The sequence below is a fragment of the Clupea harengus genome, chromosome 2, assembly GCF_900700415.2.
Source record: "Clupea harengus chromosome 2, Ch_v2.0.2, whole genome shotgun sequence".
NCBI classification, from domain to species: domain Eukaryota; kingdom Metazoa; phylum Chordata; class Actinopteri; order Clupeiformes; family Clupeidae; genus Clupea; species Clupea harengus.
The window spans coordinates 26,287,133-26,311,566 of record NC_045153.1 but is presented as its reverse complement, the minus strand read 5'-3'; the positions used below and the strand labels follow the sequence as shown (position 1 = coordinate 26,311,566).

The 24,434-nt window shown below is 46.9% G+C and overlaps 1 protein-coding gene across 3 annotated transcripts; it reads left to right on the top strand.

The window, feature by feature from the left end:
- The first annotated feature begins 3,711 nt into the window (after positions 1-3,711).
- appb (amyloid beta (A4) precursor protein b) lies at positions 3,712-24,351 on the top strand. 3 transcript variants are annotated; one of them, XM_031558774.2, is made up of 17 exons: positions 3,712-3,965; positions 8,905-9,072; positions 9,953-10,082; positions 10,329-10,441; positions 11,763-11,959; positions 12,342-12,652; positions 14,060-14,230; positions 17,536-17,669; positions 18,678-18,752; positions 19,252-19,410; positions 19,806-19,934; positions 20,201-20,300; positions 20,497-20,700; positions 21,007-21,060; positions 21,205-21,275; positions 21,507-21,653; positions 21,893-24,351. In XM_031558774.2, the coding sequence occupies exons 1-17, from the start codon at positions 3,906-3,908 to the stop codon at positions 21,992-21,994; spliced, it is 2,325 nt and encodes a 774-aa protein (XP_031414634.1). In that variant the 5' UTR covers positions 3,712-3,905; the 3' UTR covers positions 21,995-24,351. The 3 variants fall into 3 exon arrangements, with proteins under 3 accessions (XP_031414634.1, XP_031414630.1, XP_031414637.1); XM_031558770.2 differs by having other exon boundaries at positions 21,205-21,293; XM_031558777.2 differs by lacking the exon at positions 14,060-14,230 and having other exon boundaries at positions 3,713-3,965; positions 21,205-21,293.
- Positions 24,352-24,434: the final 83 nt, after the last annotated feature.

The window sequence follows — 24,434 nt, the reverse complement described above, 5'->3', positions numbered from 1 at the left end:
TCTGTCGATTGCTCCGGGAGAGATCACATAGCCTAGGAAGGTGACCGTCTCTTGATGGAACTCGCATTTCTCAGCCTTCACAAAAAAAAATAGCAGGCGTTGAAGGACTATATGGACATGGGAGACATGCTCGGACAAGGACTTGGAAAAATCTAAATAAACAAAAACAAACTTATTTAGCATGTCTCCAAGGACATCGTTCACCATATTCTGAAACACCGCTGGGGCGTTCGTAAGACCAAAAGGAAGGACGAGGTACTCATAGTGGCCAGAGGTGGTGTTGAAGGCTTTCTTCCACTCATCTCCCTCACGGATACGAACAAGATGATAGGCATTCCGGAGGTCAAGTTTAGTGAACACAGAGGCCTCTTGAAGTAGTTCAAAGGGCGAGGACATCAGGGGTAGAGGGTAACGATTCTTAATCGTTATGTCGTTGAGACCCCAATAGTCTATGCAAGGGTGCAAAGAGCCGTCATGAAGCCCACAAAAAAATATCCAGCTCCTGCGGGGGAGGAGGATGGACGAATTATGCCCGCTGCAAGGGACTCTGACGTATTTATTTATGGCCTCTGTTTCAGGCCGTGATAGAGAATAGAGGCGACCTCTAGGGAGAGACGTGCCAGGTAGGAGGTCAATGCCACAGTCATAGGGGCGATGAGGGGGTTACGAAGAGGCTCTGGATTTACTAAAAACGACCTTGAGGTCCATATACTCAGGGGGAATGACAGGTCTGGGAACACCTCTGATGATCCAGGGGCTAGGGACAGCAGAGTCTGGGCATGAAGGAGACAGTTCGAGAGACAGAATGGGCTCCGGCCCACAATTCTTTTACCTCTCCAGTCGATGTGGGGGTTATGTTTGGCGAGCCAGGGATGGCCAAGAACCAAGGGGGCATGTGGGAAGATGATGACATAAAAACTCACTTGTTCGTGATGGTTACCAGAAAGGCAGAGACCCACCGGAACGCTGGCTTGTATGATGTTGGCCAGCCTCTGACCATTCAACATGTTGGCCACCATTGGAGTCTTGAGTTCTATGGTTGACAATCCCCACTGAGCCACAAAGCAGGAGTCGAGGAAGTTCTCCTCTGCACCGGGATTAATCAACGCCACCACCTCCTGTTGTTGGTCCCCCCACTTCAGGATGGCAGGAAGAGTGCGTTGTTCTGAGGAGGACTGAACGGGTGTCACGCTCATCAGTACCCCTCCCACTGGTGAGCGTTGGCTTTTGCTAGGCAGGAGGAGATAAAGTGCCCTGGCTGGCCACAGTACAGGCAGGAACGGGAACTGAACCTTCTCTGTCGCTCAGTCAGGGTCAGACGGGTGCGGTGTATCTGCATGGGTTCTGGTCCAGAAGTGTCAGAAGCCGATAAGGGCGTTGTTTGGGTGGCAGGGGTGACCAAAGAGGACCTAGGAGAACCCCCAAAGGCTTTCATGCGTCGGCGCTGTTGTAGCCTGATATCGATCCTGATGGCAAGGTTAACCAGGGCCTCGCAGGTGTGGGGTAGGTCATGGGTAGGTCATCGTCTTTGATGTCCTCCGACAGCCCATTCAAGAACGTGTCGAAGAGAGCATCGGCGTTCCAGCCAGAAGAGGTTGCGAGGGTTTGGAAATCGATGGCGTAATCCGAAACAGACCTGTGCCCCTGGCGCATGTGTAGTAGCCCACGAGCAGCCTCATGCCCGTGTTTGGAACAAAGACCCTTCTCATTTCGGCCGAAAAATCCTGGAAGTTATCGAAGGGAAGCGACGAGAGGGGAAGGTGGTAGGTTGTAACTCAAAGATGAGGGAGCATTGGGATAGGAAGGAACGGCACGTGCCAGGCTCACCAGCGTACTTCTCCGGGGGAGGCAGTTTAGGTTCATGGGCTGGTGGTGGAGACGGGGTCGAAGTAGGCGGAATAGCCGCCGAGGATTGAGAGAACTGCAGAGGTTGGATTTGGGCGGTCAGGTCTCTGATGCTCACGAGAATGGTGTCCAGCTGAGTCTGGTGTCGCCCCAGGACTATGCTCTGCTGTTCAAGAACGGCCTTCACTTGGTTTGGGTCTGCTGGGTCCATCTTGATCGGATTGTACTGTAAGGGTACGCAGGAAAAAGACCCAAATGCAGACCAGATGCAAAAGGAGTTCAGGATTTATTTTACTAAAATTTTACTTAAAAAAAGTAAAAAAAGATCCTGGCAAAAACTAGAATTCCAAAAAAGGGGAAAAACACAGAAGATCAAAACAAGGGGAACAAACAAGAGGCAGGATAAACTAATCAGACTAACAAAAAGGGTAATTAACAGAGCAGGTGTGGTAAGTGGTGATGGAAAAAACCAGGACGAGGCAGAAGGCTGTATTTTTTTGCACACAAACAATTTAAATACCCCTTTTGGGCAGGAGCGTAAGTTGTTTAAAATCCGTTATCCTGGTTGACACTGTGGTGAAAGATAGTCCCTGGTTCCATAGAGCTCAGGTGAAGCGTACATAATGCTGGGCCTGCCACTTGGCACATTAGTGTTGCTCGATGGCCTGAGGATGTGTGAAGACCATATCTGTGCAGTGTCGTCCAAGTCATCATAGAAGAGTCAAATGCATCATTTTATCACCTTTCTTTTAATCACCATTACCTTTTCCACCTTCACCAATTACAACAACAAAATGCACACAACAATAAACACATTTATGATTGATTATTAACCAAATACAATACATAGTAATACCTCACCGAAAGGAATCATTCCGTTTAATTAGATCTTTAGGATTATATATGTGTACTTTTAATGAATGGGGATTCTTTTAATCCCATTTATTTTGGAAGATATTTATTACGTTCATCGGGAACTTAAAAGCACATATTTTGCCAAACTCCGAAAATTCAGAACCAGCTCAATAGCAGGAAACTTCGTGAATGCGACCGTTAGATGGCACCAAACTTCAAGGAATCATCTGGTCAATGCATCCTCAGAGTGCATATGGCGCAATAGGTGGAAATATTACTCCTACAGCCTGTATACAAACAGTTTGAGGCTATTTTCCAATCCAAACCCTAGTCACTCTGACTCTATTTGTGCGTTCGCTTGAAGAGTCCGCCACATGACATGTTATCCCAAAACCAACAAGCGGGGAGTGGTTGTGCGGGTCTGCATCGATACTTGATTGGCAATGAAGCGCATTGGCTTTTCTTGTGTGTAGCTGCTGCCATTTAATCCTGCCTGCCCATTTCTTTGCAATTATTTGTAATTAACATCTAACATCGAAAACAAGGTAACAAGTAGCCTAAACAGCTAGCCTCTTGTTCAGAATGTTTGTACAGAGAAGACAATTTAATTTTGACATTCAAAATGAATTACTCAAATTGAAACATTAAAATTGTAATATTGAATTGATTCATAGCCTAGGCTACTTCTTGCAGAATGTATTCAGAAAGGATTACCAATGTCTGAAAATCCAATTGTCCACTATACGGTTAAATCCACATAATCTATTAGCCTACGGGGGGGATCTAATGGGATGTCGGAGCCTTATCTAGTTCGCGGACAGATAGGCCTGAGCATTTTGGTCCTAGGTGATGTGAAGGGCCTGACGTTTGCAGCCTACACGTAAGAAAAGTTCAAAATTCAAAACCCAGCTGGGTTGTGGGCCAAATTAATGTTTGTGTGTGTGCGTGTGCTGTGTTCAGTTTGGAAGAGTAACGGTAGTCCACAACCTGAACATGAACACCACCCCTCCCTCTTTTCCCATTCTCTTGTCGCCTGGTCAGGTGACCAACGCTGGAGCAGCTGTGCAGCCTCGCAATCGTTCTCCATCACACATTTTCACACTGAAAGGCATTCGCACCTAAGAGGAACGGCAGACAAACCAGCGGAACCACAGAATAAAACCCAACACACTCCGCAGTGGACGTGTTGCCACAGGAACTAAGACATGGGGGACCACACGGCACTTCTGCTGTTGATGGTAGCGACCTTGACGCTTGCCATCGAGGTAAGAAAAAACGGCTTTCTCAAATCGACCGAAGCAGCAGCAGCCATTTCCCTCTCCTTGAACGAACGTTAGCAGCATACTGTGACGGAGAGACCGAGAAAAAAAATCACAGTTCGACAGAGGATGGAATGACACCGACTGTTAACACAATCAGACAATGTGAAAATGTTATTGGCGCGTTATGTGACATATTATCTGGTTAATACTGACTTGATAATTGGAAGTTCTACCAAGATTTGTTTTCTGTGCAGCCCAAAAAGCTCCGATCTGGGGGGGAAATTCCCGTGCTTGGTGCTGTTTTGTGGGGGCAGGGGTATTGGACATAGATGATAAAACCTAGGCTAAATCTATTTTAAGTTGGCGTAGTGTCACGAAGTATTCTATTTTATTTTTATAGACAAGCTATGACCACCAGTATATAGTCTATCCATCAGGAAATGTTATTCTGAGGCAGACAGGGCGTTCATCTATGACACGGATAGCTGGAATGTTATGATCCCATAGCTTCTTCGAAAATGTCTTTATCATTTGGCATTTTCTCTTCATAGTATAGGCGTAGAATATCGGACGCCTTTAGGGTGGTGCTGAACCGCATTTGTAGTGCGTTAGCTCGCGATTGATGGAAATGCTGATCTGGTTCTTTGCACGGGGCGTGTTGTTTAGCCTACGTGTTTTCTGGTAGACGGAACCGATTTCGAAAGTGGATTTGTCCTGGTCAGATCAGATCGACTGATAACGTTAATTAATTAACAACACGGTCAAATACCGATTGAAAGCCCACTGTTCGGAAAGGGGCAAGTAAACATCCACTCCTGTGATGTCAGTGTGGAATAGCTTAGGTTACCCCCTTGGATAACATTCATTGCACCATAAGTCTATCAATCAGCGTTAGGTTTGAAGTTTTTGACAGGCCAATGGCCAGACTGTGTATGTGCAATGTTTTTTCTTTTTTTTTAAAGCTATATTTTTTAGAAGGTCATTTTTTACCAATAGGCAAGTGTTGGTCAGTGGAGCTTCTGCGTTGTTCATGACAGTCACAAACGTTTTTGATTTAAATAAAGTAAAATAAATGTGATGCCAGTTACCCTACTGAATAGATCGAGGGAGCAGCGCCCCAGGCCCCGTCAGACTGGTATGAGCTCAAGTACACAGATGGAGATGTTGCTTGACAGAGGCAAGATGGCGTCGGTTAACTGCGGAGTTGCAGTAACGCAATATGAAACAGTGCCATGAACCCTCTCATCTCACGCTTGACAGTGGTTATAAGCGCAAAGGTGTTGCGCAGATGCTACATCGAAAGATACGTATTGCAACATATTAGCAAATTGTAATGTCTGCCTTCATCGTGTTAGTGCAATCTTGCGTCCCAGCATTTTCAAGGCAGGCCTAACCCTTTTTAGGGTTTCTGCAGAATACAAAAAAGAGCCAATGGAGTGTGGTGCATACCAGAGGTCCATTATCCATGACGATTTAGCTGTTATGAATAACTTACCGGTGGCAGCGATATGTAGGTTATGTTAATGACATGTTCAGACGTTCCAACGTGGTACATGTCTTACTGTGAAGTCTGGATGCAAACACCTTTTTAGTTCATATTCCTGTCTATGGGAAGTGAAGTGGACTGGTATAGTTGATCTCTTTCATTGACAGAACTGCAGTTTCAAAATAAAAACACCTTTCATCCGTCAATGCTGTGCATCAACACCCAACACCAATGTAATCCTAACGCGGTGTTACATCAAGCTTTTAAAAACACAGCACGCTATGGCTTGGAGAAGTACGCAGTGCACAGCAAAATGCTTGTGCAAATTTGATGGTTTAAACTCCTGGCTACACCGGGCTTGCTTTTTTTAACTATTATTTTATTTATTTATTTATTTATTTATTTATTTATTTATATGTTTTATGATGTGTCGTACAAACTCTCACCTCCCCATAGAAGAGGCTTTCTATAGGAGCAGCTCATTTACCAGTGTGCACACAGGTAAATCTAATTAGACTAGAGGAGACGGCCTATGGTTGTACTGCAGGAAGGCCGACTGGCAGTCCATGACTTACAGTGGTGTAATAAGTGACCGGCAGTAGCATGACTCCCCACCCCACCTCCCAGCACAGTCTGAGGGAAATAAGCCTGCCTGATGCCTCAGGGCTCGTCTGCGCTTGGTTACATTTCCTAGGCCGACTGGACACATTAGGCTGGTGTGCGTTTTTGCGGGCCAGCTGTAAAGGTTGAGGAGCACATATCTCATCTTAGCCGGTAACCTTGAAGGTGTTTTTGCAGACGTAGCCTGTGTGCAGATAAGGGGTGGCACTGGCAGATTGGACAGGACGCACAGAATGTGCCTTTTCCTTTTTGCGGGGTAGCGTCTGCTCTCTGCATGCTGCTCGCTTCAGGGTACGCTGACAAGCCTGCTCGCCGTCACACGCAACTTCCCTCTGGAGGCCATTTTTTTTTGTGTCAAGGTGGAGGACTTCAGAATGCAGTTGCCTCTCCTGCAGGATTGATGATCTCCATAGAAATACCCACAAACATACACGCTCACTCCACCCCCTATATCCATATCATTTAGCCCCTAAGACCAGCTAGAGTGCATCACCCTAGAGGCCAAGTCACTCGTCTCTATCTCCCTGGATGATGTCAATCATATAAACAGCAGAGTGTTCATGCATGCAAGCCCATGTTCCAGCTCCCGGAGACGGGGATCAGTAGGCTGTGTGGTGTGAGAGCAGAGACTGCCCGTTGACCTCAGCAGTAGACTGTGTGTTATTCCTAGACCGCAGTGGCAGTCCTTGGTCAGGGACAGTAGCTGGGTGTTTATGCCTTTGTGACTCTTCACACTAAGGGCAGCAGTGTTATCTGCTGAAGGGAAGTACTGTTAGTGATCTCAGCTGTATAGTGTCTCAAGGTTGTAGATCAGCCACCACCGCAGGAGTCTCAGAGGGACTGTAATGGGACGTACCAAGCTACTGCTGTTATTTGTGTCCACCTTTCTTTTTCTTTTTGCCTGTTGGGTTGTTGTCAGAGCGGTGCTTGCCCGACGCCACAGCTTCCTCTGTTTGTGTCACAGAACACAAAAGAGGAGGACAAACAACAATCCCACAACCCCCCGGCGGTGGGGGGCGGGGGGGGGCAGGGATCGCTTTAGACGGCTGATTCCTTTGTGCCTGTTCAGGTCAGGTCCAGGTCACACAGTGCAAGAATTGCCCACCAGTGATCTCTCTCTCTCTCTTCCTCTGTTTACCTTTCTTACTTTCCCTTTCTGTCCCCCTCTCTTTCTCCCTCTCTCTCTCTCTCTGTCACATGTTAACTCTTATTGGTGCTGCGCCTCTCTCTCACTTCAATCCTCATTATTTTGTCTCGGTGATAAGCACATTGTGAAGGTCTCTTGTTGCCCCTCTGCCTTTCCTTTTGTTCCTTCATATACTCTGTTACCCCCTTCCTCCCTCCCTCCTTCCCTCTCTCTCTCTCTCTCTCTCTCTTTTTAATATCCCTTTCTCCGTTCTCCTTGCACCAGAGCAGATTAAAGCTATGTTTAACGCTTTTCAATCAGAGCTGGAAAGAGCAGCGCTCTTGTACATTATACCTTACATAACTCTAGTTCTGACCTCACCAGCAGATTAGTGCGGCTGTTTACAAGGGGACCTGGACTCTGCAATCTGCATTTGAAGGCAATATACAAATGTGATGGGGCTTGTTGTGTGCACCACATTTAATACACAGCTTCAAATATGGGCTTGAGGTTGGGGTTTTTTTGTGGATTTTTTTTTTTTGCCATTTTTGGATCCCTTTTTGGATCAAACTCAGGTGTTTTCCTGTAAATGGGAGTGCTTTGTTCTCACTCCTTAGCTGGCCTAAATGAGCAGTGTGGTAGTCATGTCTTTTGTTTTTCAAAAAAAGCAGCGTAGGCCTACATTTTGAAAAATGTCCTTTTTTCATGTGTACGTGCTGGAAGGTTCTCATTTGTGAAATTGTCTGCTGTAGTCCTCTGTTAGAGTTTGCCTGTGTTCAGGTGGATTTTAAATTACAGATGGGAAATGTAGCCCTTTGCTTTGTAGGATATTATTATTTTGAAGAATGACATTACTTGAAACAATAACAAGTTACATAAAATCACTACACATACACTAATATTTTAATACCACTGAAGATGTTACGTTACATACACACACACACACACACACACACACACACACACACACACACACACACACACACACACACACACACAGAGTTGGTCCTCTCTCCTGCTGCCTGTTTGGCTTTAAAGGTGATTTGTTCCAGTTGCTGAGCTGTCAAGCCGCCATTATCAATGTAAGCTGGTTGTTTTTCCATGAAGACATTGGGCCCTACTTTCACTGACCAGCAACGGGCAAAGGCTGTCACGCATGAACCAAAGCTATCGTGTGGGAGCATTGCGCTGACCCACCCATGTTTGCATGTAGGATCGTGCTCATGGTATTAAATTAGCAACATTATTTTGCACGACAGACTTTGCTCATTGCTTGTTACATTGCTCGCTGCCCATCAATAAAATGAGGGCCTGATATGAGTCTTTGTGTACAGTCCATCTGCACACCACTCGCACACCAATAATGGATGCGGGCAACCAGCGAGAGCAATGATTCTTCGTGGCGGAGTGTCACATTAAATGATTGTTCGATTGTGCATGATGGTACTGGTTTCCAGGATTTTATGGTCTCCGATCTGTCTCTGCTAGTGGATGCACTGAGTGAAATATGTGCGCTGGGATGGACCTGGTGTGTGTTGCTATGTCTTGGCAGTGGCTTGTATTGACACTATAACACATCCCCACACATACAGTGACCAAAAACACAAATACCTTTACCTGCTCATGCCTTTCCTCCTCCCTTTCTTTATCTCTCTCTCTCTTTCTCTCTCTTCTGTCTATCCATCTCCCTCCCACTCTCTCTTTTGCAGGTGCCATCGGATGAGTCTGCAGGTTTGCTGGCAGAGCCCCAGGTGGCCATGTTCTGTGGGAAGCTCAACATGCACATCAACATCCAGACCGGCAAATGGGAGCCCGACCCCAGTGGCACCAAGAGCTGCATCGGCACCAAAGAGGGCATCCTGCAGTACTGCCAGGAGGTGAGAGAGAGAGAGAGAGAGAGAGGAAGCGAGGGAGAGGGAGAGGGGGAGGGGGAGGGGGAGGGGGAGAGGACTCGAAGAGCTGCGAGTATGCGAGAACGCAACCAAAAGATGGATGGGAGGGGAAATAATTGGATTCTCAAATTCCGCCTCACTAAAGGCTAGAGTCTCAAGAGAAGGAGTGATAAGTGGAAGGAGGTAAAGAAAGAAAGGGAGGAGGGGAGAGGAGAGGAGGGGTGGGGTGGGGAAGAATGAGCAGGAGCAGTACTGTAGACAGGAGGGGTGGGGCAGCATGAGCAGGAGCAGTACTGTAGACAGGAATTTGTGCCGAGTCATAGTCAGAGGTGGGACGTCCAGGTGAGGAGATGAAGTCCTCCCCAGTATTAGCATCTTCAGGTTAGGAGATGAAGTCCTCCCCAGTATTAGCATCTAGGGTTAGGAGATGAAGTCCTCCCCAGTATTAGCATCTTCAGGTTAGGAGATGAAGTCCTCCCCAGTATTAGCATCTAGGGTTAGGAGATGAAGTCCTCCCCAGTATTAGCATCTAGGGTTAGGAGATGAAGTCCTCCCCAGTATTAGCATCTTCAGGATAGGAGATGAAGTCCTCCCCAGTATTAGCATCTTCAGACAAGGGAAAGCAGTAGTACCAAAACCAGTGAGGGGATGCAGCTTTCTTTCCTGTTGCACCTTGGGTTCTGCACAGTGCCTTGACACAATGTTTGCTGTTTATGGAGCAATATATAAATAACTAACATTGACATTGAGTTGGATTTAGCACATATCAATGTGCTCCCTTTGCCGGAGCGCTGCTCTGATAAGAGATCTCATAAGGAACCTGCTCTTTCTCTCACCCCACCCCACCCCACCCCACCTCCATCAGATGTACCCCGAGCTGCAGATCACCAACGTAGTGGAGGCCAACCAGCCGGCCAGCATTGCGAACTGGTGCAAGAACGGCCGCAGGCAGTGCCGCAGCCATGTGCTTATTGTGGTGCCCTACCGCTGCCTTGGTGCGTATGTGGATGTGTCACTCAAACACACATAATAGTTACTGGTTAAGGCAGTGTGTTTGTATTTTGTGTGTGTGAGGCTGTGGATTTCAACATATGGATGCTGTTTCTTAATCAGTGCATTTAATTAACATTTGTGTGTGTGTGTGTGTGTGTGTGTGTGTGTGTGTGTGTGTGTGTGTGTGTGTGTGTGTGTGTGTGTGTGTGTGTGTGTGTGTGTGTGTGTGTGTGTGTGTGTCTTCTCAGCTGGAGAGTTTGTAAGCGATGCCCTCCTGGTCCCGGATATGTGCAAGTTCCTGCACCAGGAGCGTATGGACATGTGTGAGAGCCATCTGCACTGGCACACCGTGGCCAAGGAGGTGAGAGAACAAGTGTGACTGCAGCATACACACACACACACACACACACACACATACACACACACACACACACACACAGCTACAGATGCAATCACATACACTTTCTACACAATTTACATATTGCCTCTAGCATGTATGATGTGAAAGCGAGATGAAAGCAGTTAGCTCCAACAGCTGTGTCTCATACTGCACACACAACCTGAGTCCAGGGCTGTTCCACCCCTGCTATTGTAGTCCAATAAAAGCATCATTACTCAGGGTATCACATATCTGTACTTAGTACTCTCTGAGAATCATCCATCGTGCAATTGTGCTGAATGATACCGTTACACCTTCAGAAATTAAATCTACGGACAGTTATGGTGTCTGGTTGCACACAAGCCATGCAAGACACAAGACACCTATCAAAGGTGCATACACATTATAATCGTGTGTGTGTGTGTGTGTGTGTGTGTGTGTGTGTGTGTATATATATGTACATAATATATATATATATAATCGCACATAGTGTGAACAGTATTTATGAAAAGATATTTGCCGGGAAAGTTGGCGTACATATGCATGATATTTGTAATTAACAAATTGATGACTTCAAGAGGAACTAACAGTGATGCCAGTAGGCTAAACGGTCCACTGCATCACTGCAGTCAGGAGCTGTTGCGCACTTATTATTAATAGTGTAGGGCTGTTACTGTTGTAACTGAATTGTCAACATGGCTATCATGCAAACCATCTGGTTGACTTCAAGGTCTATTTAACAGTACGGAGGTCAATATTAAAATACGTTTTAATATCATGTTTTCACAATGTAATTGGACGGTACAGATGTTGCTGCTCATATGATAGTTTATCATCACTGTCAGTTCAAGATGTTTGCACAGACACACACACACACACACACACACACACACAGAGAGAGTATGTTAAGCGTTTGATTCAAGGGTAGAAATAATCAAAACTAATAAAACATGGTTTGGCATGTGACCGCATCAAAGCCAATTGAGTAGATAGTGCAGGCATCGACATGGTGTGTCATACATGTTAAAGATTACATACAACATGATGTGATTACATGTTGTATAATAACCGTGTTGTTCCACAGATGTGGATATGTTCCAGTATGTTGCAGTATGTACTGTATAGTTGTGAATATTACAGGAGGTCCGCATGTATGTGCAGCATGTTCTGTGAACAGCTTGCTAGCAGCACACAGGCTGCTTCACCCAGAAAGCTCCAGTAGCCAGGCAACCTTGTCTGTCACCTTCTGCCTGTCATGACTCAACTCTCTCGCCTTCCCTTATCCCCCCCCTTCACCATGCAGTCCTGCGGAGACCGTACCATGAATCTCCATGACTACGGGATGCTGTTGCCATGTGGCATTGACCGCTTCCGCGGCGTTGAGTTTGTGTGCTGCCCGGTGGAGTCCCAGCGCAACTCTGACAGTGAAGAGCCTGACGATGCTGACTCAGTGGTGTGGTGGGGAGGAGCCGAGGAGAACACTGACAACACTGATGAGAGGTACGCACGCACGCACGCACGCACACACACACACACGCACGCACGCACACACTGGTGCACACTGGTGCTTATACAACGAATGCATTGTCAGCGAACACACACACACGCACACTTACTCATGCAAACATGTAGAAAAGATTATTTCCAGCAGGTACATGACTGTTCATGTGAAACGGGTACATTTACAGAGACAGACATGAGACGTTTGTACATGTGTACATGCAGAGTCCAGGCAGAATATTCATGCAGGCATATTTAGAGTATGCACAAACCAATAATAAATGTGCACACCATATTAATGTGTGTGTGTGTGTGTGTGTGTGTGTGTGTGTGTGTGTGTGTGTGTGTGTGTGTGTGTGTGTGTGTGTACGTCCATCTGTAGTATGCCTCGTGATCAGATGCCTGTAGATCAGCAGCAGGAAGAGGAGGATGAGGAGGAGGAGGCCGAGCCAGCCGTGGTGGAGGAGGAAGAGGAGGAGGAAGACGATGACATCATTGATGAGGAAGAGGAGGAGGAAGAGGAGGCTTGGGACAACGATGAGGATGGTGACGGAGTGGAGGACGAGGATGAAGATGATGATGAAGACGACGACGCCACAGATGAACGCGACACCAGCGAACAGACTTCCAACATCGCCATGACAACCACCACCACTACCACCACCACTGAGTCCGTGGAGGAAGTTGTGAGAGGTGAGTGAAACGGAGGGATAATCTCACTGTGTGGGTGCCTGTGTCTGCTTGCCTGATGTCTGACTGTGATCCCAAATGCAAAACGTACCCAATGGCTACGGTGACGTATTACACCATACCACCTAACGGTGCTTACTTGGTGGTGTTGGGTGGGTAAAATTGCAAGTTAGCACAATGGATCGGTTAAAAAAAAGAAATGTGGTAGGATGAAGACCGACCCTAGAGCCCTCATGACCGTGGCCATTAGGGGTGTAACCCTACACTAAATCCACAGTTTGGTTTGGACCTCGGTTTGGGGTCACGGTTCGGTACGTTTTCGGTACAGCAGACTTTTTTTCTGAAAAATGTAAACAAGTTCTTGAGAATCCTCTGCAAATCCACTAGATTTAGATTAGCCACCATTTTATCCATTAGGCATCATCCGACACCAGTGTTGAGTTGTTTCTGAGTTGTGTTTGGCAGGTTGAGTGATGAGAGACTGTCAGACACAGCCTGTTTTGTTCTATTTGGTTAACCTTGAAGATTCTTGAATGCATACAAAAAATTCGATTATATTCTCATACCTCCATATTAAGTTACATTTACTCTTTTTCATAATTGGCTGCTGTTGGCTTAAATTCAAGGATTTCCTGCAATTGGAGGTTGCGATTTTCTCTTATCGTGCATTATTGTATTACTTGCAATTGATTTTATTTAATTCAAAAACTATTTTTTTGAGAATCAGAATAAACCCTCGCAGGATCCTGGAGGAACTGTATTTATGTACGGTGTTCATTGTATGTTTTGGAGGTACCTGTAGTTGTCTGGATGCAGGTTTAGTTCTCAGTAACAAGAACTGTTAGGGACGTTGTGTGTTTACATGTGTGTGCGTGTGTGGAGAGGTGAGGCGTTGGTATGCTTGCCTAAGCTGAATGTTGGCCACTCCATAGTGCTTGTAGCAGAGGTGTGCTGCTGTGTGTGTGTGGGGGTGGGGGGCATGTTTTAGCATTAGCTTTTAGCATTAGCTCACGATGACTCTCAGTAGCAGGACGAATGTAGGTTGGTATGTGTGTGTGAGAGAGGAAAGAAAGGTTAGCATGTATTGGCATAAAGGTGTCTCCTCGTGACAGAAGTGTGCTAGTGTGTGTGTGTGTGTGTGAGGGGTAGTAGCGTGTGTAAGCATTAGATCACATTCGCCACGTGGTGGTCAGGTGTCTCCTGGTTGCTTGTGTGTGTGTGTGTGTGTGTGTGTGTGTGTGTGTGTGTGTGTGTGTGTGTGTGTGTGTGTGTGTGTGTGTGTGTGTGTGTGTGTGTGTGTGTGTGTGTGTGTGTGTGTGTGTGTGTGTGTGTGTGTGTGTGTGTGTGTGTGATGTATGTGTGTGTGTGTGAGGGAAGAAGGACTGGCCTAATGGTCTCTCCCCGTGGCAGAGGTGTGCTGGGCTCCGGCTGAGACGGGGCCGTGTCGAGGCATGCTGCAGCGCTGGTACTTCATGGCAGAGAAGGGCCGCTGTGCGCAGTTCATCTTCGGGGGCTGCGGCGGCAACCGCAACAACTTTGAGTCGGAGGAGTACTGCTTGTCCGTCTGCAGCAGCAGCCTGCGTAAGTCCCTGGCAGAGGAGAAGGAGCTCGCTCTCTTTCTTTCTCTCCCTTGGTCTGCGACCCGTGTCTCTCTCTCTCTCTTCTTCACTCGCTCTCTGTCTCTCTTTGTCTGTCTCTGAGCTCCAAGTGTGTCCTCTCCTCTTAGCCTGGCCGTCTCTCCGTCGCCTCCTAACTCAACTCGGCCGCTTCAGCCGTCTGATCTGCTGCGTTCGCCTGCTGCTGGACCAGCTGTCTGTCTCCCTCCATCTCTGCTGCAGTGTGGGCCGTTTCTCTTTGAAGTATCTTTAGTGACAAACCTGCCGTTGGAGCAGCCAACACGGTTTCAGGCTCTCCCTGTTTCTCTCACAGTGAGCTGAGGCTCAGACAGTGCTTTCTCTCTATCTCTCTCTCTTTCTTTCTTTTTCTCTCTCTCTCTCAATTAGCCGTAGTGCTAACCTGGTGTTTTAAGAAGGGTATGCCATGTTCGTTTCTTCTCAGAATGCTGCACAGCTTCTTGTCTTCTGCTGTCTCTCCCCATTTTCTCTCTCTCTCTCTCTCTCTCTCTCTCTCTCTCTCTCTCTCTCTCTCTGTCACTCACTCTATTTCTCTCTCTCTCTGGGAGACCAGAGATGCTAATCCTGCACTATCCTGTGCTGCCGGTCATTCTTTCCCACACAGTTTGGCCAGTTACTGTAATCAGCGTGCCTGGCCTGAGGGGCTATTGATCAGTGTGTGTGTGTGTGTGTGTGTGTGTGTGTGTGTGTCAGGGATATATATATATATATATATATATATATATATATATAAACTAGTGCTGTCAAACGATTAAAATATTTAATCGCGATTAATCGCATTTATGTCATAGTTAACTCAAAATTAATCGCGATTAATCGCAAATTTTTATCTATTCTAAATGTCCCTTCGTTTATTTATTTTTCCATCTTTTTATTTTTATTTGAATGCCCTTATCAACATGGAAAAGTTGATTGGCTTGCTTTATGCAAATGTTTTATTTTATTGAAAACCAATATTGCCAAACAGGGCGGTACAAAATAAAATTATAAAGTGCACATTTCAGGTAAACAAGGACTCAGCCTATAGTGCAGTTAAACCATGGCTTAATATTTTCTTTTTTTCAAGTTTGCTGGGAACATAGCAGTCAGGCCTCTTATTTCAGAAACATTGAACCGTAACAGTTAGGTTACCAATAAAAGGTAAGCCTACTACTTCTTTGCTTTCAGCCAGCTGCCTGTTGACATTTTCAGACAACAGTGAAGCTCGCTTCTTTTGCACAACACAACTTTTAAAAGTAAACTTTCCATTCAGAAGCTTTTTATCATCCATTTCGCGGTATCGCGCTCACCATTCACTCAAACCGTAACGTTCACCTACTACACAGTTTGCGAGGCCAAAAAGAATGTTTATCTAAAAAAACAAAAAAATTATAAAAAAAATTCGCGTTAATCTCGCGATAAAAAAATTAACGGCGTTAAAATGGGTTTGCGTTAACGCCGTTAATAACGCGTTAAACTGACAGCACTAATATAAACACAAAAAAAACCTGATCAATTCAAAACTTGTCAGCCAAAATCTCCAGTAATAATGCTCATACAAAATATACAACAGTAAATTAATCACAGCTTATTGTCATTATTGATTAATGTCGTCACAAAATCTGACCGCTCCCTACTCTCATTAGACAGCATTGGGGATTTGATCCAGTCACGTTTCACTCTCTGTGAGGTTTCAGTCTGAGCTCCACCAGACACATCATGGTGAATAGTGCCAGCTAATCAAATGATTCTATTTTTACGAGGACTGCGTAATCTATTGGAAACATCAACCTCTCTCTGGGTTTGTTTGATAGCCTATAACGTCACGTTAAACGCCAGGGGCTAAAAGCTGCCTGGGAATTTGATACGCCAAATACACACTGACACATGTTTATCGATCAACAAATCGTTAATTAAAAAACACAATCTGTTATTTGTATTGTTCGTGTTCGGCTATAATATTGAATCTGCGCTGGTTCCTTTCCCTTTCTTTTTCAGTGTCATGTTCACCTGTTTGTTTAGATTGTAGAGTAAGTATTTAACAGCGGACATCATTTTTACTGCTGGGCTCGCTATCAAATAGCCTTGTAGGCTATAATGTGAGAGAGTTGATGAGTTAGCCTACTCTGGAGAAATTAGCTGTCCATTCTTATTATTTCATTGTGTGTGTGTGTGTGTGTGTGTGTGTGTGTGTGTGTGTGTGTGTGAGAGAGAGTTTTGGTGTGTGTGTGTGTGTGTCTCTGTCTGTGTGTGTGTGTGTGTCTCTGTCTATGTGTGTGTGTGCCTGCGTCTCCACTCAGCTGAGTCAGGCAGTCTGACCTTTGAGCTTTGGGTGATATGTAGCCAGGCTTCCCTCATCCTAACTGCAGCACACTAAATAACAGTAGAAGTGAGAGATGTGTGGGTAGATGTGTGTGTGTGTGTGTGTGTGTGTGTGTGTGTGTGTGTGTGTGTGTGTGTGTGTGTGTGTGTGTGTGTGTGTGTGTGTGTGTGTGTGTGTGTGTGTGCGTGAACTTGCGTCTGGGTGCGACGGTGTCAGCGGGTTCACCTGAGCTACTAACCTGCTGACCTCTGCAGTGCTTGTGTGTTTCCTCACTGGTTTCATGACCTCCGTCCTCCTCTTTCTAACTCTCTCTGTCACTTTCTCGCACACACACACACACACACACACACACACACTAACACGGTGCAGACACAGTCCAAACACAGTCAGCGGTGGGATCAGCAGGCAGTGGTACGTGTGTGTTCCAGTGGCCCTGCGGTAGTTTCCGCTCAGTTAAGCACAAAGCAGAGCTGCCTCTGTGGGAGAGCGTGGCTGTTGTGCCTCCATAGCGACGGGGCTGTGCTCCCTTATCTGATCAGCGTCAGCCCACATCAAAACAGCCACTCAGCGTGCCTGCTGCTCCTACTGCCCAGACGGGCTGGAGACTACCGAACACACACACAGACACACACACACACAGACGCAGACACATATTCTTACTCAACACATTTAAACACAAAATACCCACATTAGGTATGAAGCTATCTGGCCCACACACACACACACACACACACTCTCTTTTAAAAAAGTAATTAAAAAGCCTGCAGTCTCGCCTGTGTGTGTTGACACAATCTGTTGGCTGCTTTTTTTTCTGACCGTCCGTCTTCTAAGACTAACCACCATGCTCACATGCCAGTTGATGATGCATGGTTTTTGTTTCTGTCTCATCCTACCCCCCCCCCCCCCCCTCTCTCTCTCTCACACACACACACACCATCCCACCTCCCCAGTGCCCACCATGGCCCCAAGCCCCCCCAACGCCGTGGACCGCTACCTGGAGGCACCTGGCGATGTGAACGAACACGCCCACTTCCAGAAGGCCAAGGAGAGCCTGGAGGCCAAACACCGCGAGAGAATGAGTCAGGTGAGGAAGGGAGAGATGGAGAGATGGAGAGGGGAGAAGGGGGAGGGGAGGAAGGGAGAGATGGAGAGATGGAGAGGGGAGAAGGGAGAAGGGGGAGGGAGGAGAAGTGAAGAACACAAAGGAGGGGGGTGGGGGTGGGAAACAAGAGATGCCATTTCTACATATTGGACAGAGAGGAGAAGTGAAAGTGTCTGGAATACTGATGACAGGCACGTGTAAATACCCTGAAGACTCTGGAGATACTGTAGTCCAAGACACATTGGGAGAGAGTTTCAGATCTTCAGAGTTTCAGCTTCTTTTTTTTTTTTTTTAAGTGTGAATGCCACATCTTTTACAACTACATAGGCTATGTTTCCTTCTCCCAAAATCAGCCGGCTTACCATAGAAATGGGACTAGTGGCTGTGCCGGGGATGGCTAACGCACCACCTTGAGCAGAATGCTGCCTGTCACACATGCATATATTCCCTTTTAAAATGGTCACTGACAGAATTCACATTTTGTGTGTCTCGGTGGCTTAAGCTTAATGTGTCGCAGATCAACCCTAGATGTGCCTGGGCAACAGCACGATTTCTGTGGTATTAGTCATCATAACAGGTGCTGCATTTAGGGCCAGGACTCATTTGTATTGAAGGAAAAGTAGGACAGGATGCAGTCAGATTTCTGTTTGACCAGGGGGGGGCATTTATGTGGCCAGGTGTTGAGGCAGTGCAGATAAACCATGCCTGGATATAATCTGGATGGGATTCATCAATGAAACGGTGTGTTCAGTCTTTCTGATGCCTAGTACTGTAGTATCAAATGTAATTAGGATGTTGCCTATCCTTTCCAATTTTGTACTCTTACATTTGAATATTTTTTCTACTCTACTGTGATGTAAACCTTTCACTAGGGAGAGAGCAGGAGCAGCATGTCTGTAGAGGTTTTTGCCATAGGCATATGAAATATAAGGCAGATGCCATGGAGAGGAGGGACTGACCCCGTTTCTTCTGACCTTTTCTTCTCTTTAGGTGATGAGGGAATGGGAGGAGGCTGAGAGGCAGGCCAAGAACCTACCTCGTGCTAGCAAAAAGGCCCTCATCCAGGTAACACACTGCACTCGCTCGCTCTCTCTCTCTCTCTCTCTCTCTCTCTCTCACAGACACACACGCAGTCCTGTGTTTGCTCTTGTCAGGGTTGAGTCGTAGGAGCCCTCTGGGTTGTTGTTGAGCTCCAGTAGGCTGAGCGTTGCTCTTGGTGTGGGTCTCGTTTGTGAGCACAGGCAGTCGAGCTGCTGGCCACCAGCTACTGCACAGCTCTCAGGGTTCAGATATACATTTGTGGTGATTAAGGTCGGGGCGGGTCACTCTTGGCCCACCTGGCTTGGGTTGGGTATTGGAGTAATCAAGCCCAGTCGCCATTAGTCTGGGGACAGTGCTAATGCATTATGACAGAGCAGCTATTGCATAACGTGATGGACTTAACTAAGTGTGTGTGTATGTGTGTGTGCGTGTTTGTGTTTATATGTTTATATATCTCTCTGTCTTTTCCAACTCTCTCTCTCTCTGTCTCTCGCTCTCTCTCTCCCTCTCTCTCTCTCTGCAGCGCTTCCAGATGAAGGTGGAGGCTCTGGAGCAGGAGGCCGCCAGCGAGCGCCAGCAGCTGGTGGAGACACACATGGCCCGGGTGGAGGCCCTCCTCAACGACCGGCGGCGTCTGGCCCTGGAGAGCTACCTGACTGCCCTGCAGGCCGACCCCCCCAGGGTACGCCTCGCACCGCTCTCCCAGACCTGTTAATGGGCAGAGCCTAATGCAATACGGCAATACCTAATGCGTACTGAATATTGTGTACACAACCACACAAACACATGGACAATGGCTCTGGAACCTCACCTAGCCCTGAGGGAACACACACACACACACACACACACACACACACACAGCCTTTGTTTGTGGCTCCAAATAAATACACGTCTCCCTCCTAGCCTCACACACTTTTCTGTTTTTGTCTTTTTTTCTTATCCTCTCTTTCTCTCTCTCTCTCTCTCTCTCTCTCATATATATCTCTATGTCTGTGTGTGTGTGTCTCTCTCTATCTATCTATCTATCTATCTATCTATCTATATATCTATTTCTGTGTGTGTGTGTGTCCTCTCCAGCCCCGTCAGGTGTTCACCCTGTTGAAGAAGTATGTGCGTGCTGAGCAGAAGGACAGGCAACACACTCTGAAGCACTTTGAGCACGTGCGCATGGTGGACCCCAAGAAAGCCGCCCAGATCCGACCCCAGGTAGCGCCCCAGCCTGCCCAGCACCAGTCACATATCCTGTCAAATGAAATGTATTAAACACGCACTTTCATAATGCTTCTCTGTACCAAAGCTGCATTTTCACACATTAAAACTGCATTTTCACTGATTGATACAGTGCACAAGATGTTTGATATGTGCTTTTTTGCATCGGATAGAAGGGAATGTGTTAAACTGAGTCATTGGCATGAGGCCTTGAGACGTTTTGATTGTCGGGCCTGACCCCGTCTTTTGACCCTCTGTCCTAGGTGCTGTTCCACCTCCGTGTGATTGAGGAGCGCATGAACCAGTCGCTGGGCTTCCTCTACAAGGTGCCCATGGTGGCCAACGACATCCAGGACCAAGTGGGTGAGTGAGTGCCCACACTCACTTACATACACACACACGCCACAAAAATGCAGCTGTGCATATTTGCACTTGTTTCATTATAATCCACACACACACACACACACACAGTCAAATGCTTCGTAGGCAGACATTAACAGCTATGAAATGTTAAGGCAAAGGGCCAATAGATGTGTCTGGTATGTGACCCCCCCCATAGCGTTGCTGATGCAGAGGGACCAGTCAGAGGTGGCCCAGCAGGTGTCGTCTCTGCAGACGGAGAAGCGCGTGAGCTACGGCAACGACGCCCTGATGCCCTCCCAGACCTACAGCACCACCCCGCTGGACTCCGTGCCCCCCGAGCAGGACGGCCCGGGCTTCGTCCACCCCGAGAGCTTCAACCAAGCCAACACCGAGAACCACGGTAAACACTTCACCAACCACGCCAGTCACCACGCCAACACTGAGGAACAACGCGCAATCCTAATTAGAATCAACAACAGACAACTACATCACAGCCAGAACCACAGTAAACAGTAGCTGCTGCTCTCACGACAACTAGAGCTAGAGAACTAGAACGAGAACTAGAACTAGAACTATACAGGAAGGCCACACAGTGTGTGCAGGTGTTCCAGGTGTTCCAGGTGTTCAGGTGTGCTGCTCCTGTGCTTCTCAGTGGGTCTGGTGGGTAGTATAGGTATGTAAATGTTTTGGCATGATTCTCTTATAGTTGAACCTGTTGATGCCCGCCCCATTCCTGATAGAGGACTTCCCACTCGTCCTGGTATGTATAAGAGGCTGTGATCTTCTAATTCTATATCTATCCGTGTGTGTGTGTGGAGGGGGAGGAGGAGGGAGGAGGGAGTGCATAGGTATATCTTTGTCCTTCAATGCGTGTGTGTGTGTCTTTTTGTGTTTCTCTCTGCAGTGTCTGGCCTGAGACCTGAGGAGATGCCCGAGGTCCGCATGGACACCGAAGACAGACAGACCGGCTATGAAGTACATCACCAGAAACTGGTCCTCCCTCTTTCTTTGCCCCTCTTTCCCACGCACACATTTCCTCTAACAAAAATGCATGTGTACTGTGTGTATGTGTTAATCACCACCCCCTGCTAGTTCTGTGCAACCCCAGTGTGATCTGTAGGTGCTTGCTTAGAGGTGTGAGTGATCTATTTGATACAGCAACGTGATTGGTGTTCAGGGTGATTGACTGGTCCTCTGCCCTCTCAGGTGTTCTTTGCTGAGGATGTGGGCTCCAAAAAGGGAGCCATTATCGGGCTGATGGTCGGCGGCGTTGTCATAGCAACTGTCATCGTCATCACTTTGGTCATGCTGAGGAAGAAGCAATACACCTCCATCCACCATGGTGTCATAGAGGTAAGGGGGCAGAATCTCTCTCTTGCACACACTCACGCACACGCACACGCACACGCACACGCGCATGCATGATGCTTTAGGATTTTTCTGGCCTGGCAATTGTCTAGCATGCAAATTATGCAAACAGTGAGTATTAGTATTTACATGGATGCCTGACATCTCTGCTCCACCTGCACTCATTCTGCCTTTTCTTTCTTTCCTTCTTTCTTTCTTTTCTTGTCTCTCTCTCTCTCTCTCAGGTGGATGCCGCCATCACTCCAGAAGAGCGCCACCTGACCAAGATGCAGCAGAATGGCTATGAGAACCCCACCTATAAGTACTTTGAGCAGCTGCAGAATTAAGCCCCCTAGCTCCCCCAGCTTCCACTCAATCGCACGCGCGCGCTCATAGCAGCCCCATCCCTCTCCAGCGCACCATCCAGCACCCCTCAGGCCTCACCCCCCCACCCCACCCCACCCCCATGCCCCCCTCCCAAGCCCAGGGGCAACACCGGCACAGCCGTCTGACCAGTCACAATACCCCACCCCACCCCGGGAGGCCACGGTCGCCTGACTGCTTTACCCAATCACAGACAGGCTGAGATACCTTCCTTCGCTGCGCACAGATTCAGAGATGATTGTAATGGGAAAGACCCACCCGAGGTCCATCTGTCTGTCTGTCCATCTGTGTGCCCTCACGCTGTGCTGTGGCGCCCAGTGCTGCCACTCCTGCTGCACTCTGGGTAAGGGAGGTGTGTGGCGGGGGAGGGGGTGCCGGCTTCAGCTCTCCTTTCTTCCCCCAATTCCTCCCTCCCTCCTCCGTCTCCCCAACCCCACCTGCACCCCCTCCATTGGCTTCATCTCTGACCCATTCCACACAGATGACAGCTGTGCTATGTTTGGGCACGGCCTGCCCTATTACACCCCCCCCCCCCCCACACACACACACCCCCCCCTCACTTCACTCAGGCACCCTCCAGATGAGGTCATCCTCCAGCACATTTCAAGAGAATTATTCCAGGTTTCCTTTTTTTCCAGAAAAACAATGAAAAGACAAAAATATATATACAGCAACACTTACGGAGATAAGCAATGAATGTTTCTTTTTTATTTGGTGTGTAATAATGTGTTGAAATAAGGCAGAAACCTTAGCTGTTTATCTATGTAGTGCATGACGATTTTTGACAGGGAGACAGACAGCCCAGGGCTCACACCAGCTCGCCTGGACCCCGCCGCCTCCCACGTAGAGTTTAGAAGGATTGTACATTTTAGTGTCCTCTTGTGATCACGTGATTTTAAAAATGAAGAAGAAAAAAAAATAATGAGAAACTGAGAAAAAAAAATAATTCCTAAATCCACTCTGCTTCTTTCTCATCACAGAGACATGGCTTTGAAAATGAGGTCTGCGCTTTTTCGGTTTATTTGTTTTTGTTGTTGTTTATTTTCTTTAAGGACTGTGCTACACACCCCTTCTAGCATGGGGCTGGAGATCCTGTAATGTAATATATATATAAGGAAAGCTTAATATTATCTTAAGTTTGAGGCTTCTTTTTCTCGTCTGAGAGAAAATGATTCCCGCGCACGCCGTTTTTCTTGAGAGGGAATGCACAAGTTACCCTATTACGTTTTCATTCCACGTTTAGGATTCTTGGGATGTGGTTTGGAAAAGATTGGGAATGGTTTTACCGAAGTATAAATGGGATTGTGTTTCAGAGTGAGGCCAAAAAAAAAAAGTTAATTACCCTCCATTTTGGATTCTGTGTATATTTAATTTCCCTCAAGATGTCCAAGCATTCTACTTCAGAAAAAAAAAATAATAAACAAATGAATTTCCAGTGTCTGTGATATTCACGAGCACGGAATGGGATAGTGACTAGAACACCTCTGAATCAGCCTTTTTTTTCCCCCCTTCCTCTCGACTACTCTGAGTCTTCTTGCTCTTTCACGCTCACCGTCCTGGTGCCGAGTCAGCAGTTTATGGCGTGCTGATGGATTCGCCTGAGGGTTAATAGAAGTAGGTTGTGGGCTCAAAGGTTGATCGAGAGAGTCAGTGTGCAAATCTGAAATACAACCTTTACTCTTCAATGTCTCATTAACACACACACACACACTCTCATGCACACACACAAAGCTTACACACGCCTTGTGGTATGTGTGTGGTTTCAGGCCTCTGTTGTCTCAGAAACACATGCATGATCATTGTGCAGTAGTTACTGGACGGCCGATATCTAGTCACACCTAAGAACGAGGATTCACATTAGTTGGTAGATAGGTCGAGTGAATGACTGGAAGTGAAACCCGAGTCATCACTCTAGGTACTGGGGGAAAAGTGGATTGGTCAAGAGGCCATTGTGGGTTATGATCCATAGTGCATTCTGAGAAGAATAAATGTAAGTCAAGGGCCGGGTCTCCTGCCAAAATGAATGTGACTTTAAACATTAGTGCAATTAATGACACACCTCATGGACTGACACTATATACAACACTAGCACACACTCAAACAAAGCACTTAAAAGGTCTCAGTCCGTATTCCTTTGTAAAGAGTTGAACTGGTTAAACTGAAGTGGAGGAGGTGATCGCATTCTGTTTTTTTCCTCTGATATTTCCTTCTCTCTGTGACTGTTTTTCCCCTCTGTGTCTGTATAAATCATCAGCTTAGAAAGAGGGGGGAAGCTTTCTACACTGTATCCCATGAATAAAGTTTTGAATGTACATACAGATTCCATTGTGTTGTTGTCACTTCCGAGAAAGTGCATTTGTGTGTGAGTGACAGAAAGAAGAGTGGGGGAAGAAAACAAGAATT